The sequence below is a fragment of the Bubalus kerabau genome, chromosome 22 (genome assembly GCF_029407905.1).
Source record: "Bubalus kerabau isolate K-KA32 ecotype Philippines breed swamp buffalo chromosome 22, PCC_UOA_SB_1v2, whole genome shotgun sequence".
In the NCBI taxonomy this organism is placed as follows: Eukaryota; Metazoa; Chordata; class Mammalia; order Artiodactyla; family Bovidae; genus Bubalus; species Bubalus kerabau.
The window spans coordinates 19,974,011-20,000,000 of record NC_073645.1 but is presented as its reverse complement, the minus strand read 5'-3'; the positions used below and the strand labels follow the sequence as shown (position 1 = coordinate 20,000,000).

Sequence of the window (25,990 nt, the reverse complement as noted above, 5' to 3'; positions counted from 1 at the left end):
TTTGAGCGGGCTTTCTCTAGTTGCACTGCGCAGGCTTCTCATTGAGATAGCTTGTGGTAGAGCACAGACTCTAGGGTGTGTGGGCTCCAGAAGTTGTGGTGCATGGGCTTAGTTGCCCCAAGGCAGGTGGGATCTCAGTTCCTGGACCAAGGATCGAATCCATGTCCCCTGCATTGGCAGGCAGATTCTTAACCACTAGACCACCAAGGAAGTTCCAAAATGCAGGTTCATGATTCCCGTTCACAGTTGTGATCATTTTTTTAAAAGATACTCAGAAGTAAGTATAAGAAATGTGTAGCATCTATCTGAAGAAAGCTTTCAAAAATTGTATTAAGAGTCACCAAAGATTTTAGTACATAGAAAGGTATACAGTATCTTACTGTGTGAAGGAAGATGTACCCTCAACACTATACACTAAGTTAAAAGAGAATTTTAACTGGTAAAAATATTTGTTATAGATAAAATACCTAACAGGCTAATTCCTGACTATATGAATAAGATTAGAACAACCAAAGAGAAATCAGCAAAGAAATCAAGCATTTCGTAGAAGAATTATAAGTGGCCAATAAACTTATTCAAAGCTGTTGAACTACATTCAGAATTTCAGAAATGCTAATAAAAATGAGATATCTCCATCTGTTATATTTACAAAGATGAAAAATTTGATAATAATACCCATTGTAGGCAAAGTGGTAAAATATGTGTTCATTAGAGCATTTTTTGATTGTTTCAAAACATTGGGAAATGATTAAAATATATTGTATTCACATGATTCAGTCCCAACAATTTTAAAATATATTCAGATATACTTTAACTTGAATATATGTTAATTTCATAAATCATGGCTGACACATAATGAAACACAAAAATAAGAAATTACATATTCAATATGCAAACCATGTAAATATATATGTGTGTACAGGAAGGATACCAAAAAGAGATTATTAATTATACTATTTTGCTTTATATTTTTTGTTTTTAAAATTTTCCATGTTGATCAATCAGGAAAAAAAAAGCTGTGAACATTAATAAACAAAAAGATACCTCATGTTATCCTGTGAGAACTGGTGTAATGGTAGAATACTCCACACTGATATATCTTGGAGATTGTCCACATTAGTTTATATAGAAAAATAGTTTGTTCTTTTAAATACAGTTATAATAGTAAAATGAAATCCTTTATTGATGAATATTCAAGTTGTTTATAATCTTTCACTCTTATCAACCATAGTAAAATAAATGATTTGTGCCTAGCTCATTTCACATGTATATAACTCTACCTATAAAGTCCTAGAAGTGGAATTTCTGAGTTAGAATAATTTTGTGTTTGTAATTTTGATGCAGATTGCCAAGTTGCCCTTCATAGAATTTTATTTAATCAGACACTATCATAAGTCATGTAAGACAAAGCCTATTCCCTTACCAACACTGTCATCAAACTTAATAAGGTTAAAGATCTTTCCTTCAGAAATATTTGTATTTCTTTTTCTGGTAACTGCCTCTTCATGTCTCTCCCTCTTTGCATGTTAAGAAAATTAGTCCTTGCCTAGAGATTGGTTGCAAATACTTGACCCATGTGATTATTTGTGTTTTAACTATGGTGATTTGGGGGTCTCCCACATGGCGCTAGTGGTAAAGAACCTGCCTGCCAACTCAGGAGATGGAAGACTCGGGTTTGATCCCTGAGTCAGGAAGATCCTCTGCAGAAGCTCACAGTAACCCACTCCAGTATTCTTGCCTGGAGAATCCCCATGGACAGAGGAACCTGGTGGGCTATAGTCAATGGGGTCGCAAGAGTTGGACAGGACTGCAGTGACTTAGCACATAGCACACATGGTGATTTTTGCTTGCTGAAAAAATTTTAATTTATATAGCTAAATTTCATTGCTTTTAGATTCCTTATACATATTTTTTGAGATGGGTATCAGTTTTTCTTTTTTTCCAGGTGGCAACCCACTGACCCAACTCAGTTTATTGAATAATCCATGTTTTCTTCCACTGACTTCAGGTGCTGTTTATCACATATTAAATTCAATATATATTTGTTTATTTTTGGAATTTCTATTGTTTCATTGAATTATCTACCAACTCATTTGCCAGTACCGTAGCGTTTTATCTACTGCAAGTTTGTAATATGTTTTAATGTGCCAGAGGGCTTATCTCCTTTCATTATCCTTTTTCAGAAATTCCCTTTCTTACTTGTTCAGTTCATTTAAAAAAAAAAAAGAAAGCCTGAGACATTGTTAAATTTAACTTAAGGAGAATTGACATATTTATGATGCTGATTCTTCCTATCCAAGTATATAATATTCCTTGTTCAAGTATTCTTATGTCACAAGTGTTTTAAAGTTTTCTTCATAACAATCTTGCACATTTCTTGTATTTATTGCTAGGCATTTGCCTTCTTTTGGTGGCCATTGTAATTGAGTATAGCTTTCATTAAATCTCACTGCTTGTTGTTTGTATACATGAAAGCTATTTTAATTATGTACCTAGACAGTGTACTGAATTCGCTTATTCTCTGTAATAGTTTCTCAGTTGATGATCTTGGAGTTGCCAGGTGTTCAATCCTATCTACAAATAATGCTAATTTTACCTCCTTCTTTCCAATTTTTAAACTATTTTCTTTAGTCTGGTTGCAATGCATGCAAGCATATGTTTGTTTTCCATTTTTGTAATTCATTAATTTCTGCTTTTACTTCTTTCCTTCTGTTTTTGTTTGGTTTACTTGTTATATCTCATACTTTTTCAGTTGGATGTTAACTTTCTTCTGAGCACTGTTTTAGCATTATTCTGGAGTTCCTGGCATTATTCTGGAGTTCCTGATTTCTAGAATTTTCATGATAGCAATTATGTAGATACTCTGAAATTTTGGTTTGGATTTCTTATTTAATCCAATAATTGAGATTTGGGGGGAGGTCTTATTATATATACATTTTGTTCATTTCTCTTTCATGAGAAAAGTTATGTTTTATATCTTAACTCTGCTTTTTGGAATTGATTGTTTTCTTTATAGATTAATTAATACAGTCAAATTTTATAAAAGTTCACATTAGAGCTTAATATTATAAAAGAAAACTTAGATATAGATAATTATTAGTACACTATTGTACACACAAGAAACCAGTAATGAATCAGTTTCATCTAGCAAAGGAAAAAATGAGAATTTGTGTAGTTTGGAAACCATGGATTTTTAGTTGGGGGTGGGGGTGAGCTGCAGATGAGCTGGCAGCCAACAAAAAGACCAGTCAAGGTATTCTGACCTTAGGCACTTTGATGTGTCAAAAAGAACAGTTCCAGTTGTTTTAGGCCTCTTCAGAAGACTGAGTTTTGCTGTTAGCATGGGTGCAGGCTCTATCAGTGTCCTTTGTTATACTGTCCATCTTAGTTATGCCAGGTTTGTACCATATCCCTTCTCAAAAGGCATTTCTTTCTTAATATGTCAATGAAAAACTGAAAGTTGCTCAGTTGTGTCCAACTCTGCTACCCCATGGACTGTAGTCCCCCAGGCTCCTCTATCCATAGAATTCTCCAGGCAAGAATACTGGAGTGGTAGCCATTCCCTTCTCCAGGGGATCTTTCCGACCCAGAGATCGAACCCAAATCTCTTGCACTGCAGGCAGATTCTTTACTGTCTGAGCAACCAGAGAAGCCCATATGTCAATTAAGTCTACCACAATATGTTAAGATTTTCTATCTCTTGTTGTTTAAATTACTGATCTCTCATGGACCAAGATGAATTAGTTTCCTCCTCTCTGTGTTTTATTTTTTCCTTATATCCTTTATAGATTTTACTTAATATTGTTGCAAGGTTATTTGATCCACAGAGTTCATAACTGTTCACCTTTATTTTGAATTGAACCTTTAGCATTACAGAATGCCCCATTCCACCCCATTTCCTGCTGATTTAGGCCTGAATCCAGCCACATCTATTATTAAGAAGTTGCTGGTTGTTTTTATCTCTTTACTCATCCTTCTATCTTCAACCCTTGTGAATCATTTTGTTGTTGTAGGTCTTTTATATGGCATAGACTTGAGTTTTGCTTTGTGATTCAGTCTGAAATTCTTTAAATAGTTGAGTTTAGCTCATTTACATTTATTAGTTTGATATATTTGGTCTTAGTTATGCCATAGTTATACTCTCCATATTTATACCTTTTAAAGAATTTTACTATAGACTCCTTGCTTTGTTTTTTGTGTGTAGGTTTCTGTGAGGTTTGTATTTTTGTTCCCATGGTTATTTACATTTGTAATACCTTGACTTTGTAATATCCTCCATTACCTATTTATTTAGTCAAACTGCTTTTTTTTTGGCCATGCTGCATGGCTTGTGGGAATTTTAGCTCCCTAACCAGGGATCAAAGCCGGGCCACCTGTGTTCGAAGCATAGAGTCCAAAGCACTGGACCGCCAGCGAATTCTGAGCCAGCCTTTCAGCATCTGTAATTCTCTAAGTGATGACAGACTGATAAACTAGACTTCATTAAAATTAGAATTAAAAACTTCTGCTCTGCAAAAAACAATGTCATGAGATTATGAAGACAAGCCACAGACTGGGAGAAAATATTTGCAAAATACATCTAATAAAGGACTATTCCCCAAAATATACAGCAAACAATCTGACTTAAAGATGGGCTAAAGACCTTAACAGATACTTCATTAAAGATTATACAGTTGTCAGAGAAGCACATGAAATGATGTCCCACATCAATTGTCATCAGGGAAATGCAAATTAACCCCCACCTATTAGAATGACTAAAATTTGGAGCATTGACAACACCAAATGCTGGCAAGGATGTGGAGCAGAAGTCATTCATTGCTGGTGGGAACACAAAATGCTAGAGCACTTTGGAAGACAGTTTGGTAGTTTCTTACAAACTAGACATACTCGTATCCTAAGATTCAGCAGTTTCACGCCTTGGAGCTGAAAACTTATGTCTATAGTAAAACCTGCACATGGATGTATATAGCAGCTTTGTTCATAATTTCTGAACTTGGAAGCAACCACAATGTCCTTTTAAGTGAGTGGATAAATAACTGTGATCCACCCAGACAATGGAATATTATTCAACACTAAAATGAACTATCAAGCCATGAAAAGGCATGAAGGAAACTTAAATACATAATTACTAAGTAAAAGAAAAGGCCACATACTGTATGATCCCAACTATGACATTCTAGAAAAAGCAAAGTATGGAACAAGAAAAAAATCAGTGGTTACCTAGGGGTAAAGGGTGGGGATTACATGAGGAAGAACCAGTGGGTGGAGCAGACTTCCAGTAGTGAGACTACATGGTGGAATAGATGCTATTACACATTTGTAACTGTGTGCCATTGCACCTTCATAAATTTACAATGGTGATAGCAGAAATGTACACCACCAAGAGTAAACCAAAATGTTCATAATGGGTGACTATGTCTCAATGTAGGTTCATCACTTGTAACAAATACATCATTCTAGTGGGGATGTTGATAATGGGGGAGACTGTGCATGTGTAGGGGCAGGAAGAAATTCTCTGTCTTCTCAATTTTGCTGTGAATGCAAAACTGTTTTTAAAAAGAGTCATAAAAATTTTTAATTAAAAAAGGGGTGGTGGGGTTAGGAATAGGATAGAAGGTATCCTTCTCATAGGAAGCAGGAGCCTGGTTTTGATGTTTTTAACTATTTTTTTTCCCCCTAATATAAGAGATTTTAAAAATCAAGTTGAGTGATCCCTTAACCAAGATAATTTTAAACTGAGTTGTGGACGATAAACCGTTCTAATTCTTCAAGTGGCAAGCTAAATGTAAGCTGCTTGAGGCTAGGGAGATAAGTCTATCACTATGGGCTTAATAAGCTGAGTTATTGATGAATATAAACTTATCACATGGGACTCAGAATCACCTCAATGCAAAGCTACCTGCCCCGATTTGGAATGCTTGTTGCATTTCTTAAATTCAGCCTTAAAAAACAATGTGTGTGTGTATATTAACAATGTGCAAACAACAATGTGAAAACAAACAATGTATATTGACTGTTGCTAAACTGTGCCACTGTGCCAGAATAAGTGACACTACATAGAACAAATTAAAGAAATACTTTAGAGGGATGTGAATTCCTAACTCTGCTAAAAATTTTACTCATCAAAACAAATTTTATGTTAAATTTTAAGTTGAATTAAGTAGTAATGATTCTTAACTGAACAGACCATTCTCACTCACTGTCAACCCTGTGCCTTCTCACACCTTTGGCCATTTTACACGTTCCTACTTTTGAAATCAGACTTCAAATTTTCTGCAGCTTGCATTATTGTTTTGCAAATTATACACTGCAATTCTAACATACTAACAACTATTTTAAGTTCAAAAGGCCAGAAAGGTAGTATCAAATACACTTCTGTGGGCTCTGGTCTCCGCCGTATGGAATACATAAAGAATGCACAAATGTTTCCCACCACTATGGTGATATTCTCCATTGGGATAGCTTTTACTTCTTAAGTGTAATTATGATTCCAAGTCTGACTTACATGATGACATGATTTAATGAAGCTGCAAATATACAAATTTATATTTAAAACAAAACACCAAAACCACTTTAACGAAAACTAGTTTTATTTTAAAATTAAGTGCATAGCACTCATCTAATTCCATTGGTGTGGACTTTAGCACCATACTTGCTATTTGCAATTAATGTCATAACAGATACATTTTGGTTTGCAGTCTATATTTGAGTAGTGTTTATTTAGTGGACTTTGGTAAAGCCCTTTATACATATCATTAATTTCTTCACAGTACACATTTAATGATGGTCCGGTAATCTCAAAAAAACAAAAAACCTGCTTTAAAGACTAATTAATAAATTAAACAAAACAAAACCCACACAACGCCCCCCACCTACAGCCCCCCAAAGCTAGCAGTTGTGAGTTGTATTTATACTGAAACCTAATGTTTTAAAAATAGTACTGGTTTCTTCAACCACCCCATCCCACCCTACCCTGGGTATGCAGCAATAGTAACCAATTATTTATTTTACTCTCCCCCCCCCACCCAAATTAGTCCAGTGTTCTTTAGCTTTTTAAAATATAAACTGGGAAAGTGTTACAGGCTTTTTAAAAAGGCATATTCTTCTATAATAAGAATGACATTTAAACCAATCAGTAAAAGCATTTGACAAGACATTTAAATTACCATAGGCACCAGTTGTTGTTTCAAGTTGGGATCTCTATCCCAATATCTTACATTCATAGTATTATTGAGGTAGTTAAAATACTGAAAATTGGACTCCAGTTTGCTAGGTTCTGAATGTGAATGATATATTCTCTTTTGAACCCACTTTCCCCCAGATAATTCAAGTTCTCTTGAGGTAAGGACTACTAAAATCCAATAAGCAGCCTTCTGTAAAGAGAAAAGTGATGATACTTTCAGAAAACAATTTTCATGCTTGAAAAATCTGCCACGAGTGAGTGTTCTTACCTGAGTAGTTTTTCATTTTATCTACCAGACTAATAAATCCATGTCATGCCCTATGTACTCTAATGATAAAAGTTACCTTTCATTTAAGGAAAGGATGTTCTGTAAGAACTCACACTGACAGAACCCACCCACCCACATCCATCTCCTGGAGCCACTGGATCAATCCATTGCTGTGATGAGTCCCTTCCCTTCCTAACAAAAGCCATTGGCTTGATTATTGAGACTCCTGCTGCATACCCATAACATCTTTATAAGAAGAAGCTTGTCTTCAATGCATATTACGGCAGTCACATACCTGCCACGCAGTTTCCCTTCTATTCAAGTGCTATCTTTAAAAAAAACCACACAAACAAAATGACACACTTTACTAATTTTTCTATCAGAAAGCTTCCCTCCACCAAATCTCTTCTCCCACAGATAAGAGCACAATGTATATAGTTTCAGTTATTACAATGGTTTTTTTTTTTTCTTTTTACTTCTTTCAGTTTATTTGCTCCAAACTCTTTACCCCCAAATTGCCCTTGCTGTAATGACCTATTGCTGTTTTCACTCATTACCAATATAGTGAAATGTCCCAGGGCAGTTCTGGGGCCAATCCAATGAAAATCACCTTTGCCTACTTACACTTAACTGCTGCTGCTGCTAAGTTGCTTCATTCATGTCCGACTCTGTGCGACCCAATAGATGGCAGCCCACCAGGCTCCCCCGTCCCTGGGATTCTCCAGGCAAGAACACTGGAGTGGGTTGCCATTTCTTTCTCCAATGCATGAAAGTGAAAAGTGAAAGTGAAGTCGCTCTGTCGTGTGCCCGACTCTTAGCGACCCCATGGACTGTAGCCTACCAGGCTCCTCTGTCCATGGGATTTTCCAGGCAAGAATACTGGAGTGGGGTGCCATTGCCTTCTCCGTTACACTTGACTAGCTGGATTCAAAGGCTGCTTATAAAACCTGTCTTCCATGTAACAAAGTGCTGCTCTAGCACAACCTGAGAACTACCCTGGCCACATTCCACCTCAAAACAAACTTACGGGACTTTATTCTAGTACTGACATTTTACAGTTACACCTTCCCTTGAAACTTTTTTAGAATAATATCAAATCTGAGTATAAATCATTGATTGCACTGAGAAATGCAAAACTTGTATGTGTATTATGAATGACAGGAACCACCACTTCATTCATTCTAAGCTACAATTATGTTCTCATTTGAAAACACACTCTAGCAGGAGTCTACTAACCTATGTTATTAAGGTAGTCATACTATAACATTCCCAAAGCATGTTGCATTACAGTTAAGTGTTTCCAAGTAGTACAAATTCCCTGAGTTAAATGTGTTTAATTCTAAAGACTTGAGGTTGACCACAGGAGAAAAACAAGAAAAATGTATGACCATGATTTTAAGAAATCTACTCCAATCTTAATTTTAGTACATAAATCCAGATACCTATACTATCTGTGATAAGGAGTTATTTAGAATATCTAAAAAAAAATTTTTTTTAACCACATTGACTGATATAGCAAAGAAATTCATGAGTTGAAACTTAGTCAGAAATTCGTTTGCAGATGCAGATCAAAAATATAAATCAAAACTGGAGACTAAAAAAAAGGATCTCTTCAAAAATTAATACTGTAGCTTTCCTTCATAAAAAGAATGTTTGGCAAGTCCACAGATAAACATTAATCTCTGACATATAAGCCAACATTAGGCCCAGAGCCCACCACAGGTCAAATCTTGAAACAGCAAATTTGGAGTCTGTCCAAATTTTCTGTTGGGTTGAATATTTTTGAAATATTTGGACCATCACTTGGGGCTTTAAAATGTGTCATATAGAAACTTGTTTTAACAGGATTTGACATATACACTGTTAAAGTGTTTGCAGTGTTACCTTAGTCCTCCCAGATATTCACGGTGTGTTGGAAGGGATAATCAGTTTTCCTGGTGCTGGTATCTCAAGAGTTCTGATGAAATTTGGATCCCTTTCCTTTTGAAGAGAAGTTTTACAAAAAGCTTGCCCCAGAGCTTCAAGTCACAAACAGTCTGGGTCAGGTCTTACCTTCACATAAAATCACCTTTCAAAGCATTGAGTAATGCAAGGGTAATGTTCATTTATCTGATAACTCCGGTTGTAAGAAACATTCAGACAGGGTTTAACTTCTACCGGTATTGCCAGTGACATCCCAACACCAGCTGGCACATGCCCAAGGCCCTGAACGCTAGTTTGGAAGCCAGCAGGACATGTTGGTAGTGTGTAAGATGAGGTGTGTGTAGTAGATACAATCTGCTGACAGCTTGGTTGTTCCGATACAGGATGGCGATACTGCAGTGAGGTCTGGTGAGTCTGATGGAGATACTGAGGCTGCTGAAAGTGAACTGCCCGAGAGGGCTGGGAGGCTGCCTGGAACACACTTAGCTGTGCTGGCTGAGGTCCTGCCTGTCCTCTCTGTTTGTTTGCTTCTTTCACATCATTATCATGAGCGCTGCAACACAGACAGAAAGGAATCTTGTTAATAATGTTACTTGAGAAAAATCTGCTAGAAAGTCACACACACCCCCAACTCCTTAACAGCTGGCTCCTTGGACTGCCCCACTGCCCAGGTAGCAGTCAGTGCAATCATAATTTCAACAACAGAACTCACTCTTAGCCTCTGAAAGCTCCTTCCCTTGGTATAACCCTTGAGGACTGGCTGCTAGTGGCTTTGAGGGCTCTTTTCAGCTTGGCAGCTATGTTCACAATGAGCACTTAAATATGACTGCCACTTTGAATTGTGAGGCCACCAGGATATCCCCAAAGACGTGGAAATGGGGACTGGAGCAAGATTTACCTGGATGATCTCACAGTTGTGGATGCACACAAGAGCAGCTCCTTTCCTTATTATGTACCCAGAATCACACTAGCAATGACAGCCTCTACCTGGGTAACAGCCAAAGAAACTCCCCTTTCACTCAGTACTCCACTGAGTACTGCTCTCCAGAGGCTTGCTTATGGCAGCAGGAAGGTGTCAGAGCAAGTATCCTAAAAGCTCTCGGCCTCTGAGAACTTGTTTCCAAGGCCCCTTTTACATGAAGAATGTTAATAAGAAATTACAAACAAAAGAACAGAGAGGCTTACATCAATAGCCGTTCAATGCACTGCACTAAGAAATCCCAGGAGTAAGCAGTAAGACGATGCAGTCTTGTAGGCCACGTTGGAGAGAGACGAAGTATAATCCTTGAAGAAGCCACACATGCTGCAGCTACTAAAGAAGGTGCATAATTTAGAAAGGCATAATCTGTGGAGACATCAAAAATGAACTTAAGCAACAGAATACACAAGTCACAAGCTCACACGTCACTCACTGGCATCTGCAACAACTCACCTTGCAAAGATACTTCCAGGAAGTAATCTGCATACTTGGCCATGTAGAGTTTAGTTTTTTCCAAGCAAATCATTGGCCAGCCATCATGAAGATCTGTTTCATGTACTGCTTCGGAGAGATAATACTCAATGAAATGGGCAGCTGTTGGAAGGCAAAGGTTCCACTGAAAGGTTTCTAATAATAATAGTTCCATATGTAGCAAATTTTGTTTTGTTAATACTAGATTCATATTAGTCATACAACCCAGGCTGTTGAGCTGCTCCAGCTTAGGCACACTATCTTCTTTTTCTTCAAATTTACCTTATATGCAAAGGGAAATAAAAGCAAGAGAAAGAAAATATTAGGCCAAATGATTAAAGTTAAGTCTAGTCACTTAAATGGGATCTGCTATGTTAGTGCAAAGATTTACATCCAAAGACATTATCTCCCTACTCTGGGTAGATACAACTGTGCCAGAACTCTACGGTTCTCAAATCTTCATGTTTTCTCTCCCAGTGCCTCTGTTCCACACCCTTTACCCTTTCCTTTAAAAAAAAAAAAAAAAAAAAAAAGGAATGTATAAACATTTTGATCTATGTCCTATTGTGTAAGGAAAACAGTCCTATGTGCCACTGAAAAAATAACTTTCATCTCAACAGCTGAATCTTTTCAGGAAATTTCTTTATGAGGGCAGGTGATAGTTGGTAAAAAAAAAAAAAAACTATTTTAGGACAAAGTTTCAAGTATTTAATGTCATAAAATTATCTGAAATAAAAAACAGCTAAGCTTCAAGAGTTTCATCTCAGCATATTTTCAGCAAAATCTGAGAGATATAAATAAAGTAAAAAAACAGGTGAACATCTAACACAAACATTACCACTATACAAAAAACCCCTAATCCTCCTCTTCTGAATTAAACCAAAAATCTAGCCAAGTCTGTTATTTAAAAAAGTGGAAGATACTTTATACCACTTTTATATCCCCTTACTCAAGGGAGAATAGGCATAAATATTGAACCTGGTTATCTGAAGGCATTAACTTCTTTTCATGAAACTCACCCATATGTACAGCTGAGGAATAGAATGCCCCCTCTAGCCCTGAATGATTTTTCTGATTACATATCATCTTGCACTTTAATTTCCCTCAAGTATTTTACTATATATAAATTATTCATTTTAGGTATTTCTAAAAGTCATGGCTGGAGAAAAGTTCAAGTATCAAGTACTATTATGATTCTTCAAATGCAGCAATAGAACCAAAAGAATTATCTTCAAGTTTCTTTGGGTCTTTGTTCCATGACTGTCCAAAGAAGAAGGAAAATTAAAACTAAAGGCTTCCACCTCCTAGCCTTATGTTCTTTTTCATAGTAAGGTATAAAATCATATTATACTGCAATTATTATAATTTCTCACAATAGTTTTTACACTTGGTCATAATTATAGCAGTTAGAATGTTATATATTACTATATAAAATTTTTGTTTTACTATTTTGATATTTATTTCAATATATTTGTTTACTTTGGAAATCTTACAATTTTATTTTATCCATTTAAAAACATTTTTTGGAGAAGACCAGAAAGACTGCCAAACCAGAAGAAATCAAACCAGTTTCCCTGTTAAAACTGGGAATGGTTCTCTTTCAGAACCATACAATGAAGTTCTGACAACAAATGGTAGTGGCCAGAAGCACTCAGCCTAGATGCTCAGTATACTGGAGTCAGAGAGGTCTGTTCAAGTCCGCCAGCCTTAGGGGCTGGGAAAAAACACTGCTAACTACCCTGGTCTTTGCTTAGGGAGGGGGAACTAGGGTAGAAGGTTTGTCTCCTATGCCAGGAACTCTAAGCTCATGACTTTAAGAGTCTAGGTCCAAAGAGTTTAAAATTTCACTCCCACTCCAGAAATTTTGAACTTTGTTAGATTTAAACCACTCTTAATATTGCTGCTGCTGCTGCTGCTGCTAAGTCGCTTCAGTCGTGTCCGACTCTGTGCGACCCCATAGACGCAGCCCATCAGGCTCCCCCATCCCTGGGATTCTCCAGGCAAGAATACTGGAGTAGGTTGCCATTTCCTTCTCCTAATATTGCTGCAAGTATGAGTTAATCCAAAAAACTTACATAATTCAGACTTTTCAATAATCTAGATAATGCTTCCCAGTTCAAATTACATAAAGATGAATTTCACAAGTTTTGCCAATGGCATTTATTAGCAGAGCTGAAAGCACTACAGTGGTCTTAATGACAGTCATCCAGTATGATCACTGCATAAGTATAGGAGTGGAACCCACTGTTTTCTGTATAACAGAGTGGAATTCTTCAGAAGGAGAATGACTTAGGAATTTAGTTCAATCCCTCTGGATGAATCATTAAGGCTTTCAAAGTACTCTATTTGTGTAGCAGCATCAATACTGGCATTGAACTTCAAAAGAATGCTGTAAAAGTTAATGAGTTTAAAGCTCCTTTGAGAAATTAATATACCACATTCACTGTTTAATTCAAGGATCAAGAAAATGTTTCATATTATCTCCTTGAACCTTTCAACACAGAAAACAAAATTTTATATGACCAATTTCACAGCTCAAGAAACCAAGTTAGCAAGGCTGGCCAATTCATTTAAGGTCAATTAAGTTGAGTCAAACCAGAAACGGAAGATTTATGCTTGAATTCCCAAATCTGCTTCCAGACCAAAGCTAAATGAGGACTCCTAGAATAGACAGGCTTCTATATTATTAAGGATCCATGGGGTTTCCATATTTATAAAGTACTTGGCTATTAAAAGTATGAAGGTCTTTGCATCTTGATTTGCAAAGTTAAAAATAACCTGCATACCACATAAATAACCATACTTAATATTTAAATTGAGGTTTAGTTTTTTGGGGAAACTTTTCATTATATATAGTAATATACTCAGATACATGGATGTTAAAGGAATTCAAAATGTGAGCCAATGTCACGAGTACCTGCATTCATATACAGTTTTTATCGTGCTGAATGCTATGTGCATGACTATTTTAAATCTACTTATCCATAATACCACATACAGATCACAAAGATCAGTTTTCTTCAATTGAAAGGAAATACCAGAAGCCATGTGATTATATTGATAAAGGTCCCAAACAGGAAATAAGGGCACAGGAAATTCACATCTGCTTCCCAGAAAATAAAGAATCAGGAGCCCCAGAAACAAAACATCAGGTTGTCTTTCCTTCATAGGAAATGCTCAGATCTGCCATGGAAACCAGCACATATTCAAAGTCAGGAGGGAATGGCAGGTATGTGGCAGTAGGGCATGGATCAGATAGATGTCACTGTGATCTCTGCCAACCCACATTTTGTCTTTTATTACTAAGGAGAAAAAAGTCATCCTTAATATTTACTAGGAATTCTCACAAATTTATAAGACTACCAGTCTAATAAGAAAAAAATGGATAAGGAACCAGAAGACAGAATTCATAGAGGGGGAAAAAAAAAAGGTTCTATTCTCACTAAAAATCGATATATAAATAGAATCATCTGTGACATACAGTTTTTCACCTATCATATAGTAAAAAGCTTTGTCAACCCAGTTCTGGTGAGCAAGAAGAAACAAGCATTTGTCACAAATCTTTGCTATTAAAAGCCTATAATCTCTCTTTTGACTTCGTCTTGACTTTAAGATCTTTTCTTAGTTACACAAAACCTTGTACAGGTTTCCTGGTGGCTCAGATGGTAAAGAATCTGCCTGCAATGCAGGAGACCTGGGTTTGATCCCTGGGTTGGGAAGATCCCCTAGAGGAGGGCATGGAAACCCACTCCAGTATTCTTTCCTGGAGAACCCCCATGGACAGAGAAGCCTGACATGCTGCAGTCCATGGGCTCACAAAGAGTTGGACATGACTGAGCAACTAAGCACACACAATTCCTTGAGCAGATTATCAAAAGTCTCATGTTTAAGACCACTTCCATGCTCTCTACAAGTTCAATACTGATCACAGAAGCCAAGGGAGCCAGGGTATTACGTGTCAAGGAGTTAAGAGCTTGAGAACTTCCCAGGACAAATCAGTCTTTTCTGGAAGTTGGCTTAAAGCTCAACATTCAGAAAACTAAGATCATGGCATCCGGTCCCATCACTTCATGGGAAATAGATGGGGAAACAGTGGAAACAGTGGCTGACTTTATTTTTCTGGGCTCCAAAATCACTGCAGATGGTGACTGCAGCCATGAAATTAAAAGACGCTTACTCCTTGGAAGGAAAGTTATGACCAACCTAGATAGCATATTCAAAAGCAGAGACATTACTTTGCCAAGTTCGTCTAGTCAAGGCTATGGTTTTTCCTGTGGTCATGTATGGATGTGAGAGTTGGACTGTGAAGAAGGCTGAATGCCGAAGAATTGATGCTTTTGAACTGTGGTGTTGGAGAAGACTCTTGAGAGTCCCTTGGACTGCAAGGAGATCCAACCAGTCCATTCTGAAGGAGATCAGCCCTGGGATTTCTCTGGAAGAATGATGCTAAAGCTGAAACTCCAGTACTTTGGCCACCTCATGCGAAGGGTTGACTCATTGGAAAAGACTCTGATGCTGGGAGGGATTGGGGGCATGAGGAGAAGGGGACGACAGAGGATGAGATGGCTGGATGGCATCACTGACTTGACGGACGTGAGTCTCAGTGAACTCCGGGAGTTGGTGATGGACAGGGAGGCCTGGTGTGCTGCAATTCATGGGGTCGCAAGAGTCGGACATGACTGAGTGACTGATCTGATCTGATAGATTTCCCATAATCCCTGCTGTAAAAATACTACATGCCACTCTCCAGTTTGTAGGCCCTTTCTTCCTACCTCTAATAGTTTACATCCAAGCAGCTGGATATGCATTAGTACCTGAAACGTACAAGCTGTGCTCCATTTTTAACCAAACTACCAAAGCCTTCCAACCTATTTAATAACTAAAATACAGCTGTCGCTGAGTCCTGTCAGCTGTAAGTTGTTCTTCACTCTTATACAACAGGCTGCCCATCCCAAAGCAGGGAGCAGCTGGGGGAGGGGGACATTCAGAGTTTAATCATTCTGAGACAAGAGAAGCAACGTTTGAGTCAAGTTTATGATAACTAACTGGAGACTTGACACTGGAATTCAAATATAAGAAGATATAGTATAAGAATGTAAGAAACAGTAGAAAGAACTCCACAAATTTAAAACATACGTCATATATAAGCATCCTAAGCATTTCTGTTGGGGTAAAGTTAGACTTCACTAACTGGAAGAAGAGATTTCAGTGGGCTACTAAGGGCCAGCCTCTTTGATTCCTTACCCCATTGAAGAGCTGATAGCTTGAATTCCATTTGACCAGTGACTACTTGGGAGGAGCTGACACCCTGAGGGGCACCTATCTCACATTTTCCCACTCTCCAGTGGAAGAACAACAATGTAAAAGCAATTCTCTCTCAGAGACAATAGGGTGGGGTCAGTCAAACAAAGGGAGGAGGTATCTGACTCTTTTAGTAATAGGTAGTAAACAATTCTCATCTGAACTCAGTAAACACAAATCCTAGAGCCTAGTTCCTAGAAAATGAGTCAAAAGTAACTATATGGTACCACAGATTAAGTCAAATAATCTTCAATAAAATAAACTGATCACGACCTTAAACTGACAGTTACAGAAAATTTAGAAAGAACTGAAAATACCATTCCAATCAACCTAAGGTGGTGCATAAATAGAAGATCCTTTCCCCAAATTGTAGAAACTGCAGAAACCTGGCACCAATGCCAAGCTCTGCATGGCGGCCAGAGTTCTTATTAGATTATTCAACTAGAGACCCTGGTGAACTCTGATAGTAATATGTAGTTTATAAATACCTAGTTTATAATCCCCAAGTCATTTTGTAAGGTACTAGTAAATTTTAGACACAAATATAAGTCAGTCCATGAACTGACTATCCATCATTCATAATTTCACAATCCATAGGCACAGACCAGGTAGGGCTTGGTAGTGATTGAAGGACAGTGATGGCCACAGCAGGCAAAAAATTTTCCATTACTGATCCCAAGATTTTAAAATAACCTAACTTGCATGTTTGATTTCCTGTGTCTCTCAACTATAACTGATCCTATAATAAACTAATATTGTACAGGATATCAGGAAGCCATTCCATGTAGATTCTCACACATTTTTGGTATGCCAAGTATGGGTTTTTCCAACCCTATGCAAACTACTAAATCACAGATCATCATAGTGATGAAACACAGAACTGTACACATGACTGCTTATGAGGATAAAACCTTAATTAAAGGTTAAATTAAAGGTTAATTATAAATGTACAAACATTACCTCTGGCTTTCTGGATGGTGGCGAGAGGAGCAGGTGATATGAATAGATCTTAGAGGACAACAGATTAAAGGAGAAAGATACTCAGGAAATATACCATTCTGGTAAGAATTTGACTCAAGTTACATGGAGACAGAGTTGAAAGAAAAGTCTAGTAAGATGGCTGGGTCCAGATGAACGGTTCTGAATGTTACATTAAGGAGTTTCTACCTTAACCTACAGGTAGTGGCAAGTCATCACTGGGCTGTGTTTATATATATTCAACCCAGTCCACAAAAGATTTGAAATAGTTTACAAAAAGACCTGCCAGGAGATAAAATAGGGAGCTGAAGTCATCAGAGAAAAAATAAGGACAGGAAAAGAAAAGCAGAAAAGACTAGTATCATAAATGATACCACACAGGCCTGCATTTGGTTTTAGGTTTATTTGCAGTCAAATGCAAAGGTGTTTTAGAAAGAATTCTGGTGGTAGGGTAGAGAAGGAATGTTTCTTAGATAGCAGTCACACTGGATCCTAAATCCTCAAGTGGGAGTTAGAGGTGAAGGCAGTCGGTATTTCTACATGTCACTTTAAGTGGGACTTAAGTTTCCACTGTAATGACATGAATAATTAAAAACAAAAAACACTACATAATGGATTCAACTTCAATAACAAATACCATCTTTTCAGAATACTAAGAAAAGAAAAACTTCAGTTTCAATGCTTTTACTCACCCTCTTTCTCTTCAGTCAAGATACTAACAAACAATGAAATATGTCACAGGAAGATGTTAAGAGAAAGAGGTACCAGAAGGCCCATTAACAGATTCTGCCCTGCCGCTTACTATGCAGTTCTGCCTACTGCAAGAGCAAGTGTTTTCACATGTGTAGCTACTGCATGTGAACCTTCCGTTCATTAATCTAAATCACCACTTAGTCAGCAGAAGGTATTCTAACAACACAAGAGTATGATACCTATCAGAGTTTTTCAACCGAAGCTCCACTGTCATTTTGGCTAGATAATTCTTTGTTGTGTGGGCTGCCCTGTGCATTGCAGATGTTTAGCTTCCTCCCCGGTTGTAACGACAACCCAAACTGTCTCCACATATTGCCAAATATCCCCCAGTGGGACACAACTGCTCTTGGTTGAGAACCACTGCTTTAAGGCAATGGTTCCCAACTGGAAAGATACATGAGAATCACCTTTAAAATTTTTAAGAAGTTAAAAAATATCCAGGTCCCATGATGCAGATTCTGAGTCAGTAGATTCAGAATGACCTAGACATCTGTATCAGAATCTTCAGGATGTAGGGCTCAGGTACACATATTTTTGAAAGATTTCAGAGCCACTTTTTAATATGTCTGGTTAAGAACTGCTATGCCAAAAAGCACTTTCAACATAAACTTTCCAATACTAGTAAACTAGAATGAAAGGAATTTGGTGGTATTTTACTGAGTTCTACGTAAATTTATTTAATTATAAACTAGAATTTTCCAGTCATATAGATTGTACTCGTACTTACTTGCTAGAAGCAGACAGGAAAGTGCAACTAAATGCAACTGCTGGATAGAGATGTCATAACGATCCATAAACAGGTCCAGCAAATAGACAGCAAGATGCCGGGCAGAAGGGCAGAGTGTGAAACGATTGCTCACAATGGCAATCAAGTCAGCAAAATATCTTCTGAGACTTAGTTGAGGGGACTGGCCTTTGTAGGAAGGCAACTTCAGCTCCTAAATCAAGAAGAACATTTAGTCTAATATAGGCTGTTAGAAGAATTATCCCCCCAATACAAAGATGACACTTTCCCCCCAATATACTAGTGTTACCATTGCCTAAAACACTTTTCTTGAGTAAAACACAAAAATGAAAAAGCTGAGTGGAAGGATAATGAATGGCATTTAAAATTAAGAACTAAACGTTTCTCCTATTCTTAACCACATCTGACATTACCAGTTATAGGTATTTCTAACATTATGGAATAGATGTATATTAGCAAGATTTTTAATAATGGAATCCTGTTTTCCCTACCACGTGTTTTCAGAAAAACATCATTACCAAAATACTAACCAAACCATACATACATATCCCCTAAAGATGCTCAAAGCTTTTAGTTAGAAGGTAATGAATAAATGGACATGCTTCTAGTATAATACATACTGTGTTATACTTGTAGGGATGTTGAAGATCTACTAGTATCTTCTAATCTGGTTTCTCATTTTTTAAAAATAAGAAAATTTCTATACTATTAAAGAATTCCCAGAAAGATGGAAGGATTCTAAATTCATTTTATGAGCTCAGCACAATGCCACAGTAAACCCAACAGGTATTACAATAGAAGGAAGTAACATGGATATGGTCCTAAAAGCACAGGCCAAAAAAAAAGGTAAGACTTCATCCAAAAAACAACTTTTTTGCATCAAAGGACACTTTCATCAGAGTGAAAAAGCAACCCACAGAATGGGAGAAAATATTTGCAAATCATATATCTGGCAAAGTGTTAATCTCCAGATCATAAAGAACTCTTATAAATACAACTCAACAAAATCCAAAACACCTCGAGTGAAAAACGAGCGAAGGACTTGACTAAACATTTCTCCAAAGAAGATGTACAAATGGCCAATAAGCACCTATAATGATGACCAAAATCACTAATGATCAGGAAAATGCAAATCAAAACCATTATGAGATACCATTTCATACCAATTAGGATTGCTACTGTAAAAAAAAAATCCCCCCAAAAGAAAATGGAGAAAACAGAAACTAACAAGTATTGACAAAGATGTAGAGTAACTGGAACCCTTGTGTAGTGGTAGGAATATAAAGTTGTGTAGCCACTGTGAACAACAGTATTGCAATTCCCCCCAAAAATTAATGTAGAATTACCATGATCCAGCAATTTCACCTTTAGATATATATCCAAAAGAAGTTAAAGTGGGGACTCAAACAGATATTTGTACAACCATGTTCAGAGCAGCATTATCCACAAGAGCCAAAAAGTGGAAACAAACAACTCCAGTGTTCATCAACAGATGAACTGATAAACAAAATGTAGCACATACATACAACAGAATACTATTCAGCCCTAAAAAGAAATGAAATTCTGATATATGCTGCAACATGGATGATTAAATCATCTGGAGATGATTTAAAATATACAAGAGGATGTGTGTAGGATATATGTGATATATGTAAACACTACTACACTTTAAGGGACTTGAACATCCTCAAATTTCAGTATTTACAGGGATCCTGGAACCAATTCCCGTGGATACTGAGGGATGACTATATAGTTTTTTCAATTATTTTTTTATATTTCATTAATTTTCGCTTACGTTATCAAGAGTGGACACAGAAACTCATGTATTACTGAGTTGTCAGGTTGACAACTCATATAACCTGAAGGGCAATTAGATAATATTCAGTTTTGAAAATGCAGACTGCAGATACCCTTTAACTTAACAACACCAGGTCTAGGAATTTATCCTACATATAAGGAGGGCCTTTACAGCACTGTTTTTAGTAGCAAAAGGGTGGAATAAAAAAGCTTAATGTCAAAAACCTGAATGGATCTCCAGGGAATTATTCTGAGTGGGTAAAATGAATCCCCCCAAATCATGTAGTACATAATTCCACTTACGTAACATTCCTGCAATGACAAAATTATAAAAATAAAGAACAGATGAGTGGTTGCCAGAGGTTAAGGGAGAATGACGATGGGAGGAAAGAGGCTGTGCCTATAAAAGGATAAGATGAAAGATCTTTGTGGTGATAAATGTACAGAAAATGTTTTAGATCTTGACTGTATCAATGTCAATACTATCCTAGTTGTGGTAATGGCACCATAGTTTTGCCAGACGCACAGGGGAACATAGCTGGAAGACACTGGTGGACTTTAACTACGTTAACCTGGCTAAAAGAAGACAAAACAAAAGCAAGAACTTTAAGGGCCACCACTAGGAGATTTTTACAGTGTATCCAATACACTCTCTTTATATTATTGCAAATGGTAAAGGACATGGGCTTATCATACGGCTGTCAGATTTAGTTCTTTGTTCATGTAGTGCAGTTACACACATGAGAAAATGACCTATGGTTCTTTCAGCTTATGAGTTTTTTCTAAAGTCTATTCCTGATTCCCTACAATTGAACACTTTTATTCCTGTCTGCTTCTCAGGATCCCATAGGACCAAAGCACAGAAAGATCTAAATATGTCGTCTCCATCTCCAATCACAGGTCCTTGTTAGCTCACCACCCTAAATGCCATCCCGTTCCCAGAATGGGCTAACTATCCAGCCAGGATGAAAATTAAGGCATAGAAGGAATACTCACAACTCTGTGGGATATTGTCTTGATGTTTCTCACAAAGTTAGCATCGTTTCTATCTGTCATAAAGGCTCCTAAAAATACTTCCCCAAGCATCCTAAGACACTAGTATACATAGCAAAACAATGAGAAGAAAGAGAAGACACAGGGTATTAGAGGACAGCTGCTTTGTTGAGGAAAAAGTGATTGTATTTAATGGAAACAGTATAGCTGGCACTTGGGGTTGAAGAGGATTTTCATTTGCTGTAATTTTTACTCTTCCCTAGTAGATTCAATGCTGGTCACACCAATTATTCCTCCACAAACTTTGGGTCTAAACAGAACACCTTCCACTGTGCCTAAATGGCAACTGTCCAACGGAAGACCTAAATGCAGATGAAATTAGACTACTTAAAGGCAAGGATCATGTCTATCTCATTTTACCATTTTAATGCCTGACAGCACCTTGTAGACTGTAGGCATACAAATATGTTGAATAAATAAGCATATGACTACCCAACTAAATAACCTAATTAGTAGCCTGGAATTGACATGTATTCTCTGTGAGAAAAGTCCATTTTAACTTTCCTTGACTTTAGTGTACTACAAAGAGTGGTCTCTCCAGTTCCACAGGTTCAAGTTTTACTGATTAACAAATTCTTTATAAAGTGTGGCCATTGTGTCAAATCACAAGAATGTGGCTTACACAATGCTTAAAGATAAAATAAAAACAACCCACAGTCACAGGCGGCAGGTGGCCCAACACAACTTTCAGTGGCATTCTTTCAGGCCCTGTTCTAGCTCGTCCTCTGATAGTTTGTACATAAGTTTAGTACAGGTTGTGTCTTATTCCTTGCATCCAGAGACCAATAAACAAAAACATCAATAAATCTGCTGGAAAAAAAATGCACTTCCAACTTCAGCTAATAAAATTAATTCAGATAATCACCCAGGATTAAAATTACACATAAAATATAAGAATGAAAAACCATGGAAATCACCATGAAAAATCTTAAGTTTCATGTCATTAAAAAACATATGTATCATTAAACATCAGATATTAATTTCACCACATACCAGAGGAATAAAGAACTGACACTTAGAAAACAGGACCATTTAAAACTGAAAGATACTATCTAAATAAAAAACAACAACAGCAACAAAAAAATCAAAAGTATTTGAACAATTTTCAAGGTGGAAAACCTGCAACTCTCTTAACATTCCAGAGAACCATTCCATACTTGAGACTTTTCTATGGTACAATTAGGGAGCTGAGGTGTATTTAGTGTGTCTAAGAGACTGAATGTCAGAATTAACAACCAGCATTTAGAAATCTCAAACTTTAGAAAAGGGTACAATTGTAATAGTTTAAGTCAGAATTAGGTTTTCTATTTAACCTGTTTTTCTTTAAAAAAAAAAAAATCAAGATACAAGTTCTTTATCATCCCAGGACCTCTCAACTCCAACAGTCAGCAGCCTTTTTATTAAAGAGTCAGCTGTTTCGCTTCTTTCCAATTTTCCATACATAATAATGGTCCTTTCTATCCACAGTGAAATTAAGTCAAGTTAAGAGTTAATTTTGGATCTGGGCTCTCTTCTACTAAAGTTATAAAAGACTCGGAGGTGACATGTTAAACAGATATGACAGCAACAATAAACAAACTTTGCATTGTGCCAGAAAGGTGTATTTTCCCCCCAATATCTTTTAAATACACTAGGTCTACTCCTCCTGTTTGATATGAGCTGAAAGAGCAGCTAACTCCTATCTTAAGGTTTTGTGAACACCCCCCAAGTCTTGGGGTTTCAAGGGAAGAAAATAAAATTATCACTTTCTTAGTGCGTACTATCTGCCAATCACTGTTCTGAGCACATCTGAAGTATTACCTCATTTTAATCTTCACAGTCGTTTCATAGAGCACGTTCTATTATTAATCATTTTACAGATAAGGAAATTGGGAATCAGAAAATGAAGGAACTTGTCCAAAGTTTCACAGCAAGTTAGTGGAAAGGCTGGGGGATTTACTTTTGTACAAATGTGACATAACAGACAGCTGCATTCAACAGCAGCCATAGAAGAAAGCAGGGTTGCTCTGCCCAATAAAAAGCCAACACACATATCTTTCAAGATACAATATCAAATCCATGTTCCACCTGGGAACAAGAACATCAGACTGTCCCTTCACATCTTCCCTCTCTCAACTACCACGCCCCACCCACCTCCTCATTCAAGTTTCAGGTTCTTCTGATACACCCCAGGGAAGAAGCCAAGAAGTTAATTAACCTCGAGCAAATAAGCAAACTTGCCTTTTCTGATTTGGAAACTACTGGTTGAAGACCCTGACGGGGCTCTCCAGGGAGCCGATATTCACACTAACTGGCATTGAGACACCGAACCGAAAGGTCGGGGCGTAGCGGTTACCTTGTACCGAAGAGCTTGATGGATGTCGGCAGCCAGCTGTCCCCGCCACCACTGCGCCTCCAGCTCCATGGGACCCGGCGGCGTGCCTGGCCAGACGAGGCAACTTCAGTCTGTAAGACACACCCCAGACGCGGTCACTGCCAGCTCCCTCCACGCGCCCCTCCGCGCCCCCCGCCCGAGGGGTGTGACCTCAGGCCACCCAGGGTGACTGTTCATCTTCACCTGACTCGTCCGAAAACCAGCACAGACCAAACCAACTCCCTGACGCCTCACGGAAGGCCCAAGATACCCGGTCAGGAGGAGCCAGCTTGTTTGATGAACTGCCGGACCGGGTGCCAGGCAAAAGGGGACCAACTGGGGCCCGAGTTCCCTAGGCGCGAACCCGGGCGCGTACTCGGAAAAGCTAGACCGGAGGCCCGGACTCCCCGCGCCCCGGGTTCGATTTCTCCAGCCCCGAGAAGCGCAGATTTGACAGCACTCACAGACCCCTTGAGGTAAAAACCTCCCGCCGAGAAGCCCGAAGACGAACGCCAGCCCGGCTCCGGGTGCCCGCTGCAGATGATCGGGCGCGCGCTCCTCCTCCGTAGCCTCCCCGCGGCCAGGCCGGGCCCAGCGCGCACCCAAGCCTCCGCCTCCTCATCCGGAGGAGCGCACGGGATCGCGCGGCCCCAGAAAGGCGAACAAAAGGCCGGGCCGGGCGGCTCCAGTGCCCCACCACCAACCCAGGCCTGCCGGTTCCCACGGCGGCCTCCCTTACCCGGAACCGCGGCCCTCACAGGCCCAGCCCCGCCGACATGCGGGGAACGCCGGCCCCGCTCATGCTGCGGACAGTCGGCAGCAAAGCGCCGGCCTCAGCTCCGACCCAGCGCCAGGGCGCTCGCGCCGCCCATTGTTAAAGGACCGGCAGGCGGCTCCGCGTACAAAGCCAGCGCGGGGGCACATGCGGACCCGCCGCTGCCAATCTCGTCTCGCGATACAGCCGGGTCACCCGGAGTCGTCCAATCGGCGGCCGGGCCGGGCCCAGGTGCAGTGCCCGGCAGTGGCTTGGGGGCCCCAGCCGGACCGGGCAGCATCTGCGGCTGGCCCTGCGGTTCGCTTTACTGGAGAGCCCTAACACCACCTACCGCAAAGCCGGCCTGCGCTGCGGGAAAAGGTCGGAAGAGCGCGCCGGAAAAATTATAATGCGGATCATCCATCCGTTGGCCAATCCGGTCACGCCTCTCACCTGCTGAGAACCTCCGCTTGCTCCCCAGGCGGAGGAGGAAAGTTCCGATGCCTCAGTTTGGCGTTAAAACCCTCTCGGCAAGGATTGATTCGGCCTCACCTCACGTTACAACAGACCCATATCTCTGAGGGGGCTGCTCAGTAGGCTTGATCCCTCCATATGTGCATTACCCGTTTCCGAAACCCCTAAAATGCTTTCTCTGTGAAATTCTGCCTCTTAAGTTCCACATCAAAACTTATTCCTTCTCTAGAAACCCAAGTAATCTCTTCCCCCGCCTTATTTCCTTTGCTTTAGACATTCCCAAAGCTTTAAATGAAAGGAGTTAAGATTGGTGTCTCAGTCCGTAAAGAATCTACCTGCAATGCGGGAGACCTGAGTTGGGAAGATCCCATGGAGGAAGGCATGGCCACCCACTCCAGTATCGTTGCCTAGAGAATCCCCATGGACAGAGGAGCCTGGAAGGCTGCAGTCCATGGGGTCTCAAAGAGTCGGACACGACTGAGCGACTCAGCCCAAGATTACCTTTAATAACCTGGCTTGTCGAGTCTGTAGTGGATGTAATTAACCATCTGTGGTGGTAAATCAGGAAAACAACAAAACTATGAAAACACTCCAACATCAGATAAAACGATATAAGCCCCGAAATGTGATTAGAAAAAAATCTAGTCAATTTAATCTGTTTAGTGGAATATCAGACCAGAAGTAGATGGTCAGCCCAGGACAGTGATCCTCACTTCTGAACATGTTCATCAACCTTTTTAAATATTAAAAAATAGATCATGAAGCCTTAATTCTCTTTCTTAGAATCCTTTGCCCCAGAAGATACATGATGAAGATCTACAATTAAGTGAGGAATGTATGTTGCATGAATCTGAGTTTTAGCTATCACAATAACATCTTCAGATACTTAAAGAACAGCTGCAAATAGGTGCAATATGTAAGCCATGTGACACAGGCTACAGGAACCAATGACAAGACA

At 38.8% G+C, this 25,990-nt stretch overlaps 1 protein-coding gene across 9 annotated transcripts; it reads right to left on the bottom strand.

Annotated features, from left to right (window-relative positions):
- Nucleotides 1–6,572: 6,572 nt before the first annotated feature.
- On the bottom strand, nt 6,573–25,990 carry CCNJ (cyclin J). 9 transcript variants are annotated; one of them, XM_055560088.1, is made up of 6 exons: nt 25,368–25,990; nt 23,787–23,896; nt 18,584–18,794; nt 10,807–11,106; nt 10,560–10,719; nt 6,573–9,927 (listed from the first exon to the last, which is right to left on the bottom strand). In XM_055560088.1, exons 2-6 carry the CDS (start codon nt 23,853–23,855, stop codon nt 9,516–9,518), a joined length of 1,152 nt encoding a protein of 383 aa, XP_055416063.1. In that variant the 5' UTR covers nt 23,856–23,896; nt 25,368–25,990; the 3' UTR covers nt 6,573–9,515. The 9 variants fall into 9 exon arrangements, with proteins under 9 accessions (XP_055416063.1, XP_055416061.1, XP_055416066.1 ...); XM_055560086.1 differs by lacking the exon at nt 25,368–25,990 and adding an exon at nt 24,911–25,330; XM_055560091.1 differs by lacking the exon at nt 25,368–25,990 and adding an exon at nt 24,544–24,865 and having other exon boundaries at nt 10,560–10,683.

Coding starts and splice junctions, on each gene's coding strand:
- CCNJ (XM_055560088.1), bottom strand. CDS start 23,855: ATGGAGCTGGAGGCGCAGTGGTGGCGGGGACAGCTGGCTGCCGACATC. Junction 11,107..18,583: donor TTCCTGTCTGCTTCTAGCAA/GTAAGTACGAGT, acceptor TTTGCATATAAG/GTAAATTTGAAGAAAAAGAA. Junction 9,928..10,559: donor TGCATTGAACGGCTATTGAT/GTAAGCCTCTCT, acceptor TCTGTGTTGCAG/CGCTCATGATAATGATGTGA.